The 16,119-nt window shown below is 56.3% G+C and overlaps 1 protein-coding gene across 3 annotated transcripts; it reads right to left on the bottom strand.

Annotated features, from left to right (window-relative positions):
• Positions 1-237: 237 nt before the first annotated feature.
• On the bottom strand, positions 238-15,840 carry MMRN2 (multimerin 2). 3 transcript variants are annotated; one of them, XM_067710304.1, is made up of 7 exons: positions 15,621-15,840; positions 7,120-7,248; positions 6,926-7,032; positions 6,746-6,826; positions 5,835-5,999; positions 3,872-5,653; positions 238-994 (listed from the first exon to the last, which is right to left on the bottom strand). In XM_067710304.1, the coding sequence occupies exons 1-7, from the start codon at positions 15,776-15,778 to the stop codon at positions 609-611; spliced, it is 2,808 nt and encodes a 935-aa protein (XP_067566405.1). In that variant the 5' UTR covers positions 15,779-15,840; the 3' UTR covers positions 238-608. The 3 variants fall into 3 exon arrangements, with proteins under 3 accessions (XP_067566405.1, XP_067566406.1, XP_067566407.1); XM_067710305.1 differs by lacking the exon at positions 15,621-15,840 and adding an exon at positions 12,417-12,554; XM_067710306.1 differs by lacking the exons at positions 6,926-7,032; positions 7,120-7,248; positions 15,621-15,840 and having other exon boundaries at positions 6,664-6,774.
• Between the last annotated feature and the right edge of the window lie 279 nt (positions 15,841-16,119).

Genomic DNA, 16,119 nt, shown 5'->3' with positions numbered 1-16,119 from the left:
AGGAAGGACTGAAACTAAGGAAAAGATACTAAGTTTGTTTCGCTTGGTTAGCTCAACCAGGTCTGTGTCTCCATTGTTGACTGACAGATACCAAAACAGGTTGGTTTTCTCCTACTGCCCTGCAGTGCGTGCAGACTGGCTTCCAGTATTGGCCAAAATGTCACTTCCATTTAAACATATTCTTTCTAGGAAAGAATGGTTTTCTAGCATAAGATGAAGGAGAAGAGGAAGCAGGAGAAAGGTTTAAAGTGTTATATGGAGGTTTCCAACCACAGGAGGAGCAAAACACCAAAGAAGCTATAGAACACAGGGTACGGCCAAGAGTTGGAATCCAAGCCATGCCGCCTCGGAAGGCACGCCAACCCAAGGTTCACATGTCCCCGAACCAAGTCTTGCCCGGAGAGAAGCATTCCAGTCCTTCTCATCGTTAAAAAACAGCCAGACCCAGTGCGTCTAGAGGGAGGTCACAAATACCACGTTGTCTTTGCAGAAGGTTTCCAGGGAAGAGCTAGACCAACTGCATGGTCTCCAGACCAACCCTGGCCTGAGCCCCAGGGCAAGGTGAGCTGGATAAGTCCACAATGTCTGGTCAGAGCTGTGCCTTGTACTCAGGTTTTGAATATCAGGAAGCCCCCGAATGCAGTGCCTGGAGGGCTTCTCTTCATTATTGATCCCTGGGTTAGCTCAAACCATACTCTCTCACCCTTTTGCAGCTCAGCCATGGCAAAGGTCGTTGCTGGGCTCCCACCCCTCTGCTCCTTGGTGGTATAGACAGGGGTCCGACGGTGACCTCCAAACACCAGCTGCCCGGTGCCTGGCCCTGGGCCGAATTCAATGCTCACTGCAAATAGATAGACCCCACGCTCAGAGGCTCGAAAATAGCCATGTTCAGGGAAGTAGCTGCTGCCGATGTTGATGTAAGTAGTGTTGAACTTCACTGTCTGCAGAGCATCTGTCCCTTCTGAAAAGCTGGCGTAGAAGGCCACAGGGGAGCCTGGAATGCAGGAGGAAAGTGTTAGTGGCTCAGCCCCTCACTCCCTCAGGTGGAAAATTATACCTGCCTTCCTCGCCTTCTTAACATTAGAAATAGGTCCCATTTCTAGATACCCCAGATATTCCTAGTAGCAATGTATCTTGGGAGCTAACTGGCCAATTCTCAGTATTTCACTAGTTGAGAGAAAGGAAAATACAAGTCTGTTGTCTCTACTGTTGTACATTTTAACAAAGCACTTTCTTGTTTGATCCTTCTTTCCAACATCCTTGAGAGATAAGTACCCTGATTGAGGAGACTTCGAGTCTTGCATGGTTAACTTGCATCCGAGGCTAGATGGCTTATCAGTGGCAGGCGGGGACTGGAACCCAGGTCTCTGACTCCCAGATTCCTGCCACCTGCTAGGGATCTTGAGATTCCAGGGGAAAGAGAGAAAATATTACCTATCTGCAAAGTAGTAATGCTAACCCTGGTGAGGTAATTAAGGAATGAAGGGTAGCTCCTACTGGATGTTTAGCACAGGACCCTAGGGAGAGAAGGAAAACGCAGGTGGGACCAGGGAAGAAAAGTCTTTTCAAGCTGGTCATTTTAATGTTTTCAAAATGTTGCTCAGAGCCCTGGGATTACAGAGGGGGAAACAGGCCCAGAAAGGGAAAGCTTGCCCCAGACGACACACATGACCAAGCTGGGAGCTGTGGATCTCCTGACCTCTGGTACTCTTCCCACCTGAAGCACTTTAGCCAATCTAAGGAGGATGAAACAGAGAACACAGGCGAGCGGCCCGCCAGGCCCACGCACAGGCCTGGAGCGAGAGAAGACGCTCAGTGTAGAGGAAGGAGCCAGCCGGGCTGCCTGGCCAGGAGATGGGATGGGAAGGCTGAGTCCTGCTGGGCTCCGGCCACGACCTTGGCCTCGGCACTGATGAGGTCATGTTCCTCACGTGCTCCCTTGTTGCTCCCTCAAGCTATGGGCTCTCTGTGCCCCCCCCACACACATCCCTCTCTGTTGAGACCAAGCTCCCCACTTCTCGGGATGAAACCAAGGCCTAAAAGAGGAGCAATTTGCATAGCAGTGAGTGACCTTGGTCCCAGAACTAGAGCCTCCGCTCTTTGGCTCCCGGTCCAACAGCAACCTCGTGAATGACAAAATTTTGCTTTTCTCTAGTTCTGGAAGATTTTCTGAGAATTAGTTCCGAATAGCTGGGATTCCCATCTGTGTGAGAAAGACTGGCTCTGCAGTTACCCCAGCACCCAGGAGGTGGCGCGCTCACCCCGCCGAAGCAAGGCCGGCCTAGCGTGCCCTCTGTGGAGCGCCACGGCCAGCCAGGGGCCCGACGTGCTCCTTGGTGGAAGGGTTGTGCTTCACTGATTTGCCAGCAGGCGGACTGAGAGTGGTCTTCCCTGCAGGGCGCGGAGTCAAGCCCTTTGGCCTTCCCATAAGACAAATAAGGGGGGATTTTTACTTTTAAGGAAAAAAATTTTTTAAGTAACAAAATATTGCAGTGGTAAACCCAGATACCTAAACTATCAGGCAGTTGAGGCCTTGCACCACTCACAAGGGAGAAAAAGATGTAAGAGTGTAGGTAGATACAGCCTCAGCCCTGAAAATGCTGGAGAAATGGGGAAACATTGACTGGTTTCTACTAAAGGTTAAGCCTTGTGCTAGGTTTTTGGTAAATGTATCTGCTAGTCTTCCTGACAACCCTTTGATGAAGGTAGTGGTTCTCCATTTTACAGAGGAAGAAATTGAGACACGTAAGTGGTGCTAGAGCCTGTGCTATGTCCACCGCTCCCAGGGAGACACTGGCCTGCAGGGCCATAGGGAGGAGTGAGTGGGAGCAGGGCAGGCTTGCGGTGGGATCCTCAGCAAGGCCTCGGACTGCCCACGTGCCAGGCTACACGAGGATATAGATGGCCCAGATGGCGGCCTTGTACTTTAGCCCCAGGTCTGGGTGAGAAGGCGGCCGTAGCTCCAAGGCCAGCCTCTCTGGCAGGGTAGAGTCACTTGAGGCACAGAGTGTAGGGGTCCACTTTTCAGGGCCATACTCAGGGAGGGGCTGGGAAGGCTAGCTGCTCATCCCTTCAGCCTCAGAGGCAGCTTCCCAGGGCCCTGCAGAGGCCAGTCAAGGGCCTTTCACAGGCGAAGAGCCAGCTCCCTAGAGACAGCCAGACTGGGTTCCTCTGTGCCGCTTACTAGATGTGTGAGCAGGACAGTTGCCTGACTAACCCTGTTTCAGGTAAGATGGCAGCAGTGATAACGCGTCATTGAGCTGTTGTGATAATTCAACATGGCAAAGCCCAAGAAAGGCATTGTGGGGGACCTGGCTCAGAGCAGCAGCATGGGTCCACTATGTTAGCAGAACGAGCTCCTTTTGGGGCCCATGGCTTTCCCCTGTATTCACCTCTTGTGGGGTGCTGCCCATGGCAGAGGACACTAGCCCCTATCCACACACTCACTTGTATACAGGGGAAAGCTTAAAGAACATGGGGAGTGAAGCGGGGTCGGGCGAAGAGCTGAGCTGGAGGGATTTGAGGGTGTCGTTATGGAGGAGAGAGAGGCATCCCCCCTCCCTGCTCTACAGTTGAGAGTGGCGGGCAACCATGGTGTATATAGGAGCCTCAAGCATCTCCGTGCTGGGGCTCTGCCTGCTCACTGACAGTTCAGTCATGTGACTTCTACCTCCTAATACTCCAGGTGGCTTAAGGGGCCCCTCCCTAGTCCTAAATAGAAGGTGGGTTAAGGGCAAAGCCAGTCCTGAGTAGTGGTGACTGATGGCCATCCTGCTCTCTTTCACCCCGGCCCCCTCTGAGGCAGAAGCGCTGTTGGCAGAGAGCACAGTCTTAGACTCCCCCAGCCTCCTTCCCAGGCTGGACAACTCACCTGCGTCCCAGAGCACCGGCCCTTTGACATGCGCATCCTCCAAAGACTCCACTTGCTTCTGTTCCCTCCTCCTGGGAGCTTCCAGACCTTTCTGCTGCTTCTTCCCTTTCCTGCTCAGTATGGCCTGCAGCTTCCCCAGGTCCAGGCTGATGTTGGCTACCAAGAGTTCTTTAAAGTTCCCAAAGAGGCTGTGGAAGAGGCGCTGGTGCCGCTGCAAGCCGTGCTCGGTGGTGGAGAGCTCCCCGCGAAGGCCCTCGAGGGAGCTGTTGAAGGAGGCGGCCCAGGAAGCCTCGCAGCACTCGCCCACGCTTTCCATGCGGGAGCTCAGGCGCTGGAGCTCCTGCACTAGCCCAGCCAGATCCGGCCCGCCGGCCGCCGCTGGCGACGCGTCCCGATTGGGCTCCAGGCGCTCGGCCTGCCCGCTGGTCCCCGAGGCCCGTTCCAGGGCTGTCACCCGGGCGGCCAGCGCGTCCCAGCCGAGGGCCTGCTCCTGCAGCCCGCTGGCCGCGTCCAGCAGGGCGGTGCGGATCTGCTCGTAGCGCAGGGGCAGCGGGCTGGGCGCCTCCTCGGACATGTCTTCCATCACTTCCTCCCCGAAGAGGGCGGCCAGCACGGCCTCGTGCCGCAGCGCGTCCTCCAGCAGGGCCGCGAAGGATCCGTGCAGCCGGCGGATCTCGCGTCGCATCTCGCCCTCGGCGGCCCTTAGCGCACTCACCTCGCTGCCCAGCGTGCGCAGCTGACTCCGGAGCCGTGCAGCGTCGGCCCGCGCCCGCTCGGCCGCCACCTGGTGCGCATCCACCGCCAGCGACAGGGCAGCCACCGTGCTGCTCAGGGCCTGCAGGGAGGAGCCGTCCCGCTGGCGCCGCTCGTCCAGGCTCATCTGGGTCTCTTCCAGTGCACGCGTGGTGTCCCGCTGGCCCTCCCGGATGACATCCAGGTCAAAGTAGAGTTTCTGGCAGTTGCAGTCCTTGACGTACTTGATGAGGTCCGCGTGGCCGCCCTGCAGGTGCTGGAGGGTGAGGTTGAGCTCCAGGAGCTGCCGCTCCATGTCCTCCTTGTTCTCCTCCATGATCAGTGACTTCTCCATCAGGATCACCCGCAGCTCGCGCAGAGCTGTGTGGTTCACCTGAAGCTCCTGCACCTGCCGTTCTACCTTGCTGATCTGTTCGTAGGTGTCATCGGATTCCAAATACAGCTCCTTGATCTCATCCACGTGCTGGGCGAGGGTGGCCTTCATGTCTGCGAGGGTGCCCTGTAACTCCTCTTCCCTGTGGGCAGTGGTCACATGCAGTGCAGAGAGGTTCCTCTGCAGCTGACCCAGCCTGGCCTGCAGGCTCTCTGGTTCCGGCCTCGCTGCTGCCCCTGCTGCCACCAGGACCAGGCTGCCATTGACCCCCGGGGACTCCTGGGCCTTAAGGAGCTTCTTCAGCTTGGTGTCCACATCGGCCTGGACCTCCAAGAGGGACTGGTGCAGGGACAGGTGCTGGGCATGCAGGTGGCCCTCCACATCCTGCCGTAGCTGGCCCACCCTCTGGGTGTTCTCCTGGACCTTGGTCTCAAATTTGGCACCAAGATCCTGGAAGTCAGCTCTGGCCACAGAGCTCTCCTGGACCCTCTTGAGGGCCTGTCGGTTGGCCTCCACATCAAGAGATAAGTTTCTTATGGCCTGGGAGAGGCTGTGCAGGCTTTGGTTGAAGCTTCTCCACATGGGGCTGAGATGTCCTTGCAGGAAGGTGTTGATGTGGGGCAGTAGCACTTGCTCCAAGGATCTGCCGGGAAACTCTACGACAGATGCACGTGTTTACACAAGCCCTTCGGGAGCAGACAGCCTCCCCAGGGGGTGACTGAGGAGGCGGGGGGGTGGGGGTGGGGGCTCTGAGGTATGGGCCTTCCTGCTCGCCCTCCCACTCATCCCCTAGGATGTGACTGGGCTCTTCCTCAGCCCATGGAACCTGCCACTCACCAAGCTCTGTCTGATTTGCCTCAGTTATTGCCACTGTGAGGTTGCTTGCCAGGGCCTTCCATAGGCCTGGGAGGCTGTCTGCCACCTGGTGAATGTCATTCTGGAGATCTCCCAGCCGGCGTTCCTGCTGCTCCACCATGTCGCTGATGTCTGCATCCCGGTGGCCTGAATACACATGAGACATAAGTGTCTAACTTCCCAGGCCTGGGCAGAACATGAGATGCAGAGAGGAAATTTGGGGATTGAAACAGGGAGCTGTGTCCTGATGTCCTCTGAGCAGGAGCTTAGAAGCCTTTAACTCCAGAAGGGCAAATGCATGGCAAGTGAGCCCTCACCCTGCCCCCTAAACCCACAGCAGACATGACTAATCCACCGTGGCACACTTTCCTCCTCAGTCACAGGGGCACGGCTTCTCGACATCATTCTAGTCAGCCCTTGTCAATAGATAGGAGTTCACCGCATGATGAAACTTATTCCCCATCCCAACTATGGCCCGGCCTTGAAAGCCTCACCAGTGGTGTCACTTGGTGGTTCTGCTGTGCTGATCATCACCAGGGACAGCATGACTTCCTGGCCCTGGTTAGGGGGACTGTGGGGAGGCTTCTCCCAGGACATGGGAGCTTATGCAGTTCAGGGGGCAAGGAGGGTGCCGGATGAAGCTGTCCTTCCCAGAAAATGGGGTCAAGGGAAAGGGTGCGTGTGCTTGGCCAGCAGGCAAGTCACTGAGGGCCCTGGAACCTGGCTGCCTTGGTGTGGGGGCAGGGTGACACAGGGCCACAGAGGGACCCCTGCTGATTCTGGGGACATAGCTTCTCTGAAATGGCACTACCCTATCAGAGGAGAAGAGCCCTGGGCACATGGGTTCTTTCTTCCCGCCTGTCCATCCTGTTCCTTCCAGGAAAGCAGCATACCAGGTTCAAAGTCAACTGGCCCATCCCAAGGCTCCTGGAGGCTATCACCTGGATCTTCAGGCTCAGGAATCGCCCTGGGATCTGCAGAGAAGCATCAGATGTTGACACCAGAGGTCAGAGGGGCTGCATGACCTCTGGGGTCAGAGGTCAAGGGGGAAGGGGGATCACAGGGAACCCTACCGTGGTGCTGGCAGTCGGGTCCCACAAAGCCCGGGCAGCACCTCCATGCCACGGAGGCCAGCACCTTCTGCTTGACCTGGTACACCGGCTTGTGGGCCACGCGGTACCTGCGGGAAGACGGCTGGCTCAGCGACTCTAGGGGGAGCCGGCACAGGGCCTGGACGAATAGCCCACCCTGCTGCACCCCGACTCACATGACTTTCACTTTCTGGCAGTCTGGAGCCCCGTGTGGACATGGCTGCTGTGAGTGGACGAGGAATTTCTCTGTTTTGCAAGCAGCTACAAAGGTGACCAGCCTGGACTTCTGGTAGGGACACCAGTTACTGGAAAAAAGCCAGAGGAGAGGGCTGCTGAGCCACACCCAGGCCCCCCACTGCTAGAGGTCAGCAGGGAGCCAGTGCCGAGCGCCCCGCCCCCTCCACCGCCCCTGCCTCTCTGCCCTACCCAGTCTGGGGGATTCTGGAATCCATTAGCCTGAGAAGGGAGCGCTCTGCATTATCCATTCCTCTGCTCCAGAGCAAAAGCCCCACAGACCCCGCCTGCAAGGGCACCTGCTCCGTGGCCTTCCAGGAAGCGCCCCTCACTCCCGGGTCAGCACAGAGAGGCTCAGGAGCCCCGCCCCCCGCAATCACAGAGTTACCACCAGAGTCAGGAAGGGATCTCTGTTTCTCCTGGTGCCAGGGAGGCAGCGTGGTGCTGCTGGGGCTGGAGAGTCCTGGGTTCGAATCCTTCACATTTTCTGGTTGTGTGACCTCAAGTGAGGCACTTAGGGAGTTTTCGTTTCCCATCTACACGATGGAGATCATAATACTCTCCTCCAGGTGGACAAAGGAGTATCAAGTGCCTGGCTCTTCCCAAGTGCCCAGTGAACACTGCTGTCCTGCCCGCTCTGGCGGCCCTGGCAGCCTGCCCCATTCCCATTACCACCCACATCCTTCCTCACCGGAGACCCGGCTGCGGGGAGGGCGCCTGCTCTGGTCGTGCCCCATCATGGCCATTGTGGAAATGGACTCTCAAACAGTTGTAGGGGAAGGCAGCCAGGCCGAGCAGTTCCTTCTGTGGAAAAGGCCACCCACACTGAGGTTGTAACGAGTGGTGTGGGGTCACACTCGGCATCCTGAACACCCGGGAGGTCACCCTGCCTCCTGTGCCCTCCACCAGCGTGTGCTGCCGTGCATCCAGGGTGGAGGGCTGCTCACTGCTGGCAGAGCCCCAGCTCACAGATCTGGGGGCAGAGCTGATGCCCTCAGCAAGAGGTCAGAAGGCCCTTCTCCACGCCGTCAGCTCTCGGAGCAGAGCTCTCCAGCGTTGCAAGTGGTAATGACCTCCATGGCTCTGTTCGATGTAGCACCTGGTGAGAGCGGGTGCTGGGCTCCGGCTCAGTGCCAATGTGGAGGCTCAGACCTTCTCTTCAGGGTCCCAAGGGAGAGTGGGTGGTCTCAGATGGTGTGATAGGTGCTAGGACCTGGGGAGACTTTGGGGAGGAGGGGATGATTAGGCTGCATCTTACGTGGAGGGAATGAGGTGAAGCACTGGGAGCTGTGACAGAGGTATGTGGCCCCACTGAGTTGCGGAGGCTGGGAGCGCGGAGAGGGCTGCCAAGGAGAGGCGATGGGGGTAAGGAGAAGCCAGACCGTGCAGGGCTTGAGGGCCCCCTGAGGACAGGGCTCCATCCTGAAGGCATGCGGAGCCGTGGAGGAGCTTAAGCAGGGAGGTGACATGGAAGAGCCACCCTGGTTCCTGGGTACAGAAAGGATGGGAGGGGGCAAGATGTAGGTGGTGGTGTCAGGGGTCTAGGTGGGAGATAATGGCAGCGTGGACTGACTGGACCATGGTGGTGGATTTCAGGAGAAAGGACCACATTTGTGAGATGTTGGGAGGCGATGTTCAGGGCCCTTCGTGATTGAGTGGCTCTCAGGCTGCGATTTAATTCTCTGGAGCTGATCTCTGCCCCGGGCCCACCAGGTACCATCACACAGGGATACTGCTGGGGACGGCAGTGGGGTGAGTTGAGGGGGATTGAGTGACTCTATCTATTTTGAGTGCTGAGACCACGCAGCCTGCCTTCCCACTTGGCTCCCAGAAGCCTGGCAGCTGGCCTTTACCCTCTTGGCAGCAGACTGAAAAAGCTTCTCAGAAAATTGACCCCACTTGAGGGGAAAAACTTAAAGACGCTGACACCAGGGGTTCCCCCCAGTGAACTAGCCCAGCAGAGCATCCTATAACAAAACAGATCACCCATCCACCCAGCTTCCAATCAGCTTCCCAGCCTCTCTACTCTTAAGCGGCCAGACATCCAATGATGACCCCTGAGGAAAATCTCTTACAAAAGTGGGAGGTCAAAACGAGCAAATGTAAGAAAATCAACTTGAAGAAAACCAAGACTGTGCAGGGAGAAAAGAACTTCCCCCCAGATTTGCATTAATATTCCCAGACTGATAAGAGAACTTACTGCGTTCCAGAAACAAGAAAAAGAAGCCACTTTAAAAATGGGGGCAGAACACTGAGAGAACAAAAAAGAACCCTTGGAAATTAAAACTATAATGGTAGAAATGCAAGAGAAATTTAATAGAAATGTTAAAGGGTAAAGTTAAATAAATTTCCCTAAAAGAAGAGCAAACAGAGATGGAAAATAGGACAGAAAAGATCAGAAAAATAGAGGACCAGTGTTGGGAATCCAACATCCAAACAATAGGAGTTCCAGAAAGAGAGAACAGAGGGAGGGAATCACTGATGAAAACAACCAAATGAATAGTCCAGAAGAGAAGGACGTGGAATTTCAGATTCAAAGGGCCCACTAGTTACCCACAATACAATGAAAATAAACGCACAGCAAAGCACATCGTTGTGAAATTTTGGAACTCTGGGAATGAGAATGATTCTACACTTTCCAGAGAAAAAAATCAAGCCCCTCCCCAGCACGTGCACACACACACACACACACACACACACACACACTCACACACACACACACATATCAGTAAATAGAATAGCCTTGAACCTCCCAACAGCAGTACCAGACACTAAAACATAGTGGAGAATCACCTTCAAAATACTGAAGGAAAATTATTTCCAATTTAGAATCCTATACCCAGCCTAATTATCAATTTAAGGAGCACAAAATTAAGACATTTTCAACAAGCCAGATTGATTTCAAAGCATTTCCCTCCCCAGGACCCTCATCAGGGAGCTACTAGAGCAGTGGTTTGCAATCTTGCCATCAGACCTTCACATCAGAAGCGTCCTGTGGCACTTTAAAAATGTGAGCCTACAGGCCCCACCCCAGGCCAGTTAAAGGAGATTCTCTGGGATTAAGGCCTGGTCTTCTGCATTTTAACGCTCTCTGGGTCATTCTAAGGCATAGCCCAGGATTGAGGACCACTGTGCCAGAAATGTTCCACCAAAACAAGAGAACACCAAGAAACAGGAAATCATGGCATCAGGAAACAAGAGTTCCAGCACAGAAACGAGGTAAAGGGAGACCCCAGGACAATGACAGGCAGGGGGTGAGTGAGCAATGGTCCAGCCTAGAGCATGGCTGGAGGATCAGAGAGGCGTCTCCAAGAAGACACAGGTGGTCAAACGCCTGACATGAATGAAGGTGGAGAGCAGATGTGGACAGCTGGCTGAGAGTTTGGAATTGAACGGTGACAAAGACACTAAGCAAAAGGAAAAAAAAAGGAAAAAAAACTAAGCAAAAGGAAAAAAACTAAAACAAAGACAATTGTTTATTTCAGGGAAAACCAAAAGTGTGCAGGGAGGAAAAAGGACGCATAGGCTTTCCAGGACATACAGACTGTTACTTCTACTCAATTTGGCCATTGTAGCAGGAAAGCCGACACTGACAGGATGTAAATAATGGGCATGGCTGCATTCTAATAAAACTTTATTTATAAAACAGGTGGGGAGCCAGATTTGACCCACCATGCCAGAGTTTTCCAAGCCCTGCTTATGTGTGTGTATAACTAATAAAAACGAAACTTAAAAATAAAATAATTTCTATCTGGAAGAGAAAATGCAGATGAACAGGTAAGAACATTTTGGAAGACAACGAATGAGGAGTTCTTCATCTAACTGTTATGACTGACTCTAATGCCAAGGAATGAAAACAGTGGGACGTGAATTCCCCGGTGGTCCAGCGGTTAAGACCCTGCGCTTTTGATGCCGAGGGTGCGGGTTCAATCCCTGGTCTGGGAACTAAGATCCCACAAGCTGTGCGGGTGTGGCCCAAAAAATAAAATCAATCCAGAAAACAGTGGGACGTTGGCACAAGATTTGTCAAGCCAGTCAGTGGGAACAGAGACCCGGAAGAGACCCGTACATCCCCGAGGGACTAGTAAATGGTAAAAGGGACATGTGAAAATCAGGATGGAAGCAAAGGATGTGCACTCAACACAGAAATAGGGGACTGTGAAAGTGCTGGGCCCAGAGGTTAGGGCCGGGGGGCAAGGTGGCCACCTGCACAGACTGTTTCAAGGATCAGCGACTGCAGCCCGCACCTTGCCCTGGGCCCCATGGAAATTCCTGGAACATGCTCAGACCTAGAGAGAAGTTATTTCTGTAAACCAGTTGTTCTCAACGGGGCGTGTGTTGGGAGGAGAGGGGATTCGCCCCAGGTGTATTTGGCAATGTCAATAGTGCAAGGCTGAGAAACACCCGCTGTAAACTAAGTTCTGCTTGTCGCGTGCCCTCTGAACGGCTGCAGAGGGTCCAGGAGGCCTGTACCCTGGGAGCACCGGGTCTGGGCTAGCCTGCAGGGAGTGACCGGGACTTTCCACCTCGGGTTCCTAGAACTGGAAGCAGTGCCGCCCACCCTTCCTGCCCAGGAACTTTCTCTCCTGACCTGCCCAAACCTCAGGCTCCAGCAGCCGCCGTTCTCCCTGCCCACGCTCCCCTCCCTTGGCACAGTACAGGCTGCTGGCCCAGAAGCCTGGGAACATTCCTGACCTTTGCTTTGGTTTCCTCCGGCTCTTGGCGGTTTCTCGCTGGTACACTGAGCCCCCGGCCCAGCTCGCTGAAGCGCCCCATTGTTCTCACTGCCTCCTGGCCTCGGGCCCTGGCCCTCTTGGCACTCTCATCTCCCAGTGGTCTACTGAGAGGCAGGTGCCAGCCTAGAAATGAGCGTGAGGGTCTCCAGCCTGCTTTGGGCCTGTCCTGGGCCTCTGACATGGCCTCTGATGCCCTCCTGCCCCAGGCAGGAGAGAGTCTGCTGCCCCCCTTGGAGCTTCTAATAGGAACTGGGTGGCCTGGGCTCTCCTCCCTTCCCTGTCCCTGGACTCAGGGTGACCTTGAGCAAGGCCCTTCTTCCAGTCCTGAAAGTGTGGAGAAGACTCCCACTCCCAGCCCCTCCGTGGGGAGAGGCTATAAGGAAGGCAGAGAAAGCCTCTGGCAGGGAAAGGACTGTTAGCCTGAGCCTCCTGAATTATAAATGCGCTGCCGCTATGGCCCATTGGGACACTTAAGTGCCTCTTAACCAGCCAGTAAAACGTACCTCCGACTGCCCTTTAAGTCTTTCTGTGGAAGGAAGTTGTGTTCTTAGCATGCTGGCTCTCTGAGGTCCTGGATGCGGCTGTGATTGTGATGACTCCATGGGAGAAGTTTGCCGGGCTTGGTCTCTAAGCCACAGAGGAGCCCAAGGCCCACTTGGTGTCCATCCCTGAGCATAGCTCACGCCAGTGGGGCTCTTCCCTGTTAGTGCTCAGGGCCCTGTGCCTTGGAGAACAGATACAGGTGCAGGAGGTACAGCTTGGCCCGGAGACCAGCGGTCTGGGCTCCACTCTGCTCCTGTGTGACCTCCAGAGATATGCGCGACTCCTCTGGGCCACAAGCTCCCAGCTGCAAAAGTTGCAAACGCTCCTTGTGGAGACACTGATGCTGGTGACGGGGGCCAGCTGGGCTGCTGGGAGGAGCGGCTCCTACACTCCCACCCCTCTTAGGGGAGACAGAACTGAGGACACCTGGGATTTGCAGCCCAGCCGATGTGGGCCTGACCCATCACTTAGGAGCTGTGTGGCCCCTGGTGGCGACCCCACCCCTCTGAGCCTCACAACATGTAAAGTGGAGAGAACAGGGGTGACCTTGCAGTACTGTCACAACAATGTGGAGATGGAGCACCTTGCCTGGGTCTTAGCTCAGTCCCCTCAGCAGGCTCAGTCCTGCCTGGGAAGCGCTCATGTGTCTGAGGAACCCACATCTTAACCTCCTGCTCTCCCCACCCCCACGAAAACCTGGGATCAAAGAAAGAGCCTCTTCCCCACAAAGTCCGAATACCCACGTTGCTGGCTTACTGGGCCCAGCCCCACGGGCTCCTGGGTGACCTAGGAAGCACCAGCCATGTCCCTCCCGCATCCTGAGACCTGGCATCCAGCACCACATTGTTTTGTTCGAGCTTCTCCTTTCAAAGGGTCTTTTTTTTTTTCTTTTAAATTTATTTATCTTTATTTATTTGGTTGCGCCGGGTCTTAGGTGGGGCTCGCAGGCTCCTTAGTTGCGGTACACGAACACTTAGCTGCAGCATGCATGTGGGATCTAGTTCCCTGACCAGGGATCAAACCCAGGCGCCCTACGTTGGGAGCGCAGAGTCTTAGACACTGTGCCACCAGGGAAGTCCACAAGGCATCTTATCTGGGTCTGTGTCCAGGGCCTACCCTGGCCCCCAGGCCCTGGATACAGGTATGAGGGGCAAATGCAGGGCAGGGCCCTGGCTCTGGCAGCCAGGGGGCGGGCCCGCCAGGCTCGTGGCGGGTGGCGTGGGTGGTGTGGTGCCCCTGCTTGGCTGTGGAGAGCTGTCCGCCTCCCCTTCCCCATAGCAGGAGCAGGGCTGGGGCTGCGTTTCCGCCTCTCCCCTCACGGGAACACGGGAAGCAATCAGCCTGAGGAAGCCGCGCGGCGCTTCCTTCCTTTCTCACCAGACCCTCCTGAGGCCTCGACAACCTGGGCTTGACCTGTGGGGGCTGCAGCTTTTGGGTTGTAGGCAGGAGACCAGCAGGCCCGATGGGACCCCCTGGAGGTTCCTGGGACCAGGGCTTGGGACTCCTGCCTGGGTGTTCCCGGGCCAGGGTACCCTTGCACACACACCTGCACACACTGAGACCACCAGGCCATGGCTGAGTGACCCCCTCAGGTCTTGAGCAGTCCGGAGACCCACCCTCCCTGGGGCTAATGGAACGCAGTCTCTCCCCACAGCCCCGGGGTGGGAGTGGGGGAGAAAGAGAAGCATCTCCTACCTCCTGCCCAGCCGCTTGGGCCCCTCATACTCCCTTTCATCAGAGGGAGGCCGGCCACCCAGAGACAGGGGCTTGGAGTTGGGGGCTTTGGGGAGGGAAGGCTGGATCCTTGGTCCTGAAATCAGAGCTGGGTGACTGGGTTCCCCCACCAAGAGCCATGTGCACCTCCCAGCTCTGAGCAGAACTGGGAATGGTGCAGGAAAGGGGGTCTCTCCAGGCCAACTTCTCCCCTCTCCTCCCACATGGCCTGCCCCTCCATCACCTAGCGGCAGTGCACACTCGCTTGCTCTCACCCTCCTGCCTCTCCCTGGTCAGATCTGCTTTCGGGCAAGTGTCTAACAAACACATTCACCTTGAAGTGTCAGAGCTGTATGAGAACTGTCCCAGGAAGGTTTGGGCCAGGCCCACGTGACGGTGAATCTCGGCCAGCCAGACGGGAGACTCGTAAATTGGCCTCTCTCACCCTCCAAATCCTTACAGATGCCCTCAACCAAGTCTGGTTTGGGCGGGGAGGGGGAGGGGGGAATAGGCACCCCTGGGACTGGGACCAGAGTATGATCTCTAGAGTCAGACTCAGATCCTGGTTCTAGCTCTCCTCAGCTGTGTGACCTTAGCCAGCTGCTTAGCCTCTCTGAGCCCCAGGCTCCTCTGTAACCGGGGCTGTAAGGAGGATTGAGGTAACACGTGGCAAGATGCCCAGCCCAGGGATGGGTCCGATAAATGGCACCTGCTGCTCTGCCTGAGGGGTACCCTGAGGAGGGACCCGCATTCCCAGCACCTTATCAGCAGGAGGATCCCTGGCCCTGGACACACAGAAAGGCTGGAAAAGGGTGTCCTGGTCTAGCCATAACACCATTCCGCCCATTTCCAGAGGGCTGCCGAAGCAGAGCTCGCTGGGTGCCACAGCCTCCTTTTCGTTCCTGAAATAGAGCAGGGCACCCTGTCTGCTCACTGCTCGACTGTTAGGGCCAGGATGAGGGCCCATGCCGGTCCCCCTGGGCGCTCAGATCCAAGTCCAGTCCCCAGGAGCATCTGTCTTCTGTGGCTTAGGCCGCGCCAGCCTCAACTGGGCTCAGCTTTCAGAACTGACTTACTTCGAAGAATAGGAGCCACTCCCAGGTCAGCTAGAAACTTCCAGAACCCCAGCCCCTCAGCACCCCGGTGGTCAATGGCATAGAGTGCTCCCGCCCTGTCCAACCTCCAGGCCCCTTCCCTGCCATGGGTAGGCGGGGAACTTCCTGTGGTCCTTAGGCTGGGCCCTGGGGTACCCAGTCCGGGCCGGCTGGGGGTGGCCTCCTAAAGGGGAGCCTGCCACCTAGCACCTCATTCAGCCTCACAGCTGGTCCAGCAGGTAGGTAGTATGAGCCCATTTCACGTATGGGTAACTGAAGTCCAGAGAGTCCCTGCTTTGGCTGAGCTGGGACTCAGATCCTGTACCACTTCCTCCCCCAGGTCCAGGCCCTCCTTACCGTCTGACGGGGTCCCTGTCCTCAGCCTCTGCCCTCCAGACCCCAGGTGGCCTGGGGCTGTGTGGATCGGAGAACCTGGTACTGGGGACCTGGGCCCAGGCCCCCAGCAGCCCCCAGCCCAGGGGCCCCCCGACGCTGAGCAGCAGTGTCAGGATCATCTTGGCTTGGGGCGGACTCAGCCTCTGTGGGTGACTCCAGAAACTACCAGCGCTGGTGACGTTGTCTTCAAGTTAAGTCTCAGAAGGAAAAAAAAAGCACGGGGACAACAAAGAGAGGAAGTAGCCTGGGCCGGCCCACCCGGTGAGTCTCGTCCGGCCCCCCTCACCCTCGGCCTGGTCCCCACAGGGGCAGCCAACAACGCAGGCCAGTTCCCGTGTGCCCTGGGAGGACGCGGGTCTGGGACACTGGGGGTGCGGGAGACACGGGGGGAGGTAGCTCCACCAAGCGTGTCCCCATGGGAATCAGGAGAACCGCACCAGCACAGAGGCGGGGCAGCAGG

Source organism: Pseudorca crassidens, chromosome 16 (genome assembly GCF_039906515.1).
Source record: "Pseudorca crassidens isolate mPseCra1 chromosome 16, mPseCra1.hap1, whole genome shotgun sequence".
NCBI lineage: Eukaryota > Metazoa > Chordata > Mammalia > Artiodactyla > Delphinidae > Pseudorca > Pseudorca crassidens.
Note: the sequence above shows the minus strand (reverse complement) of the source record. Positions and strands in the feature narration are given on the sequence as shown.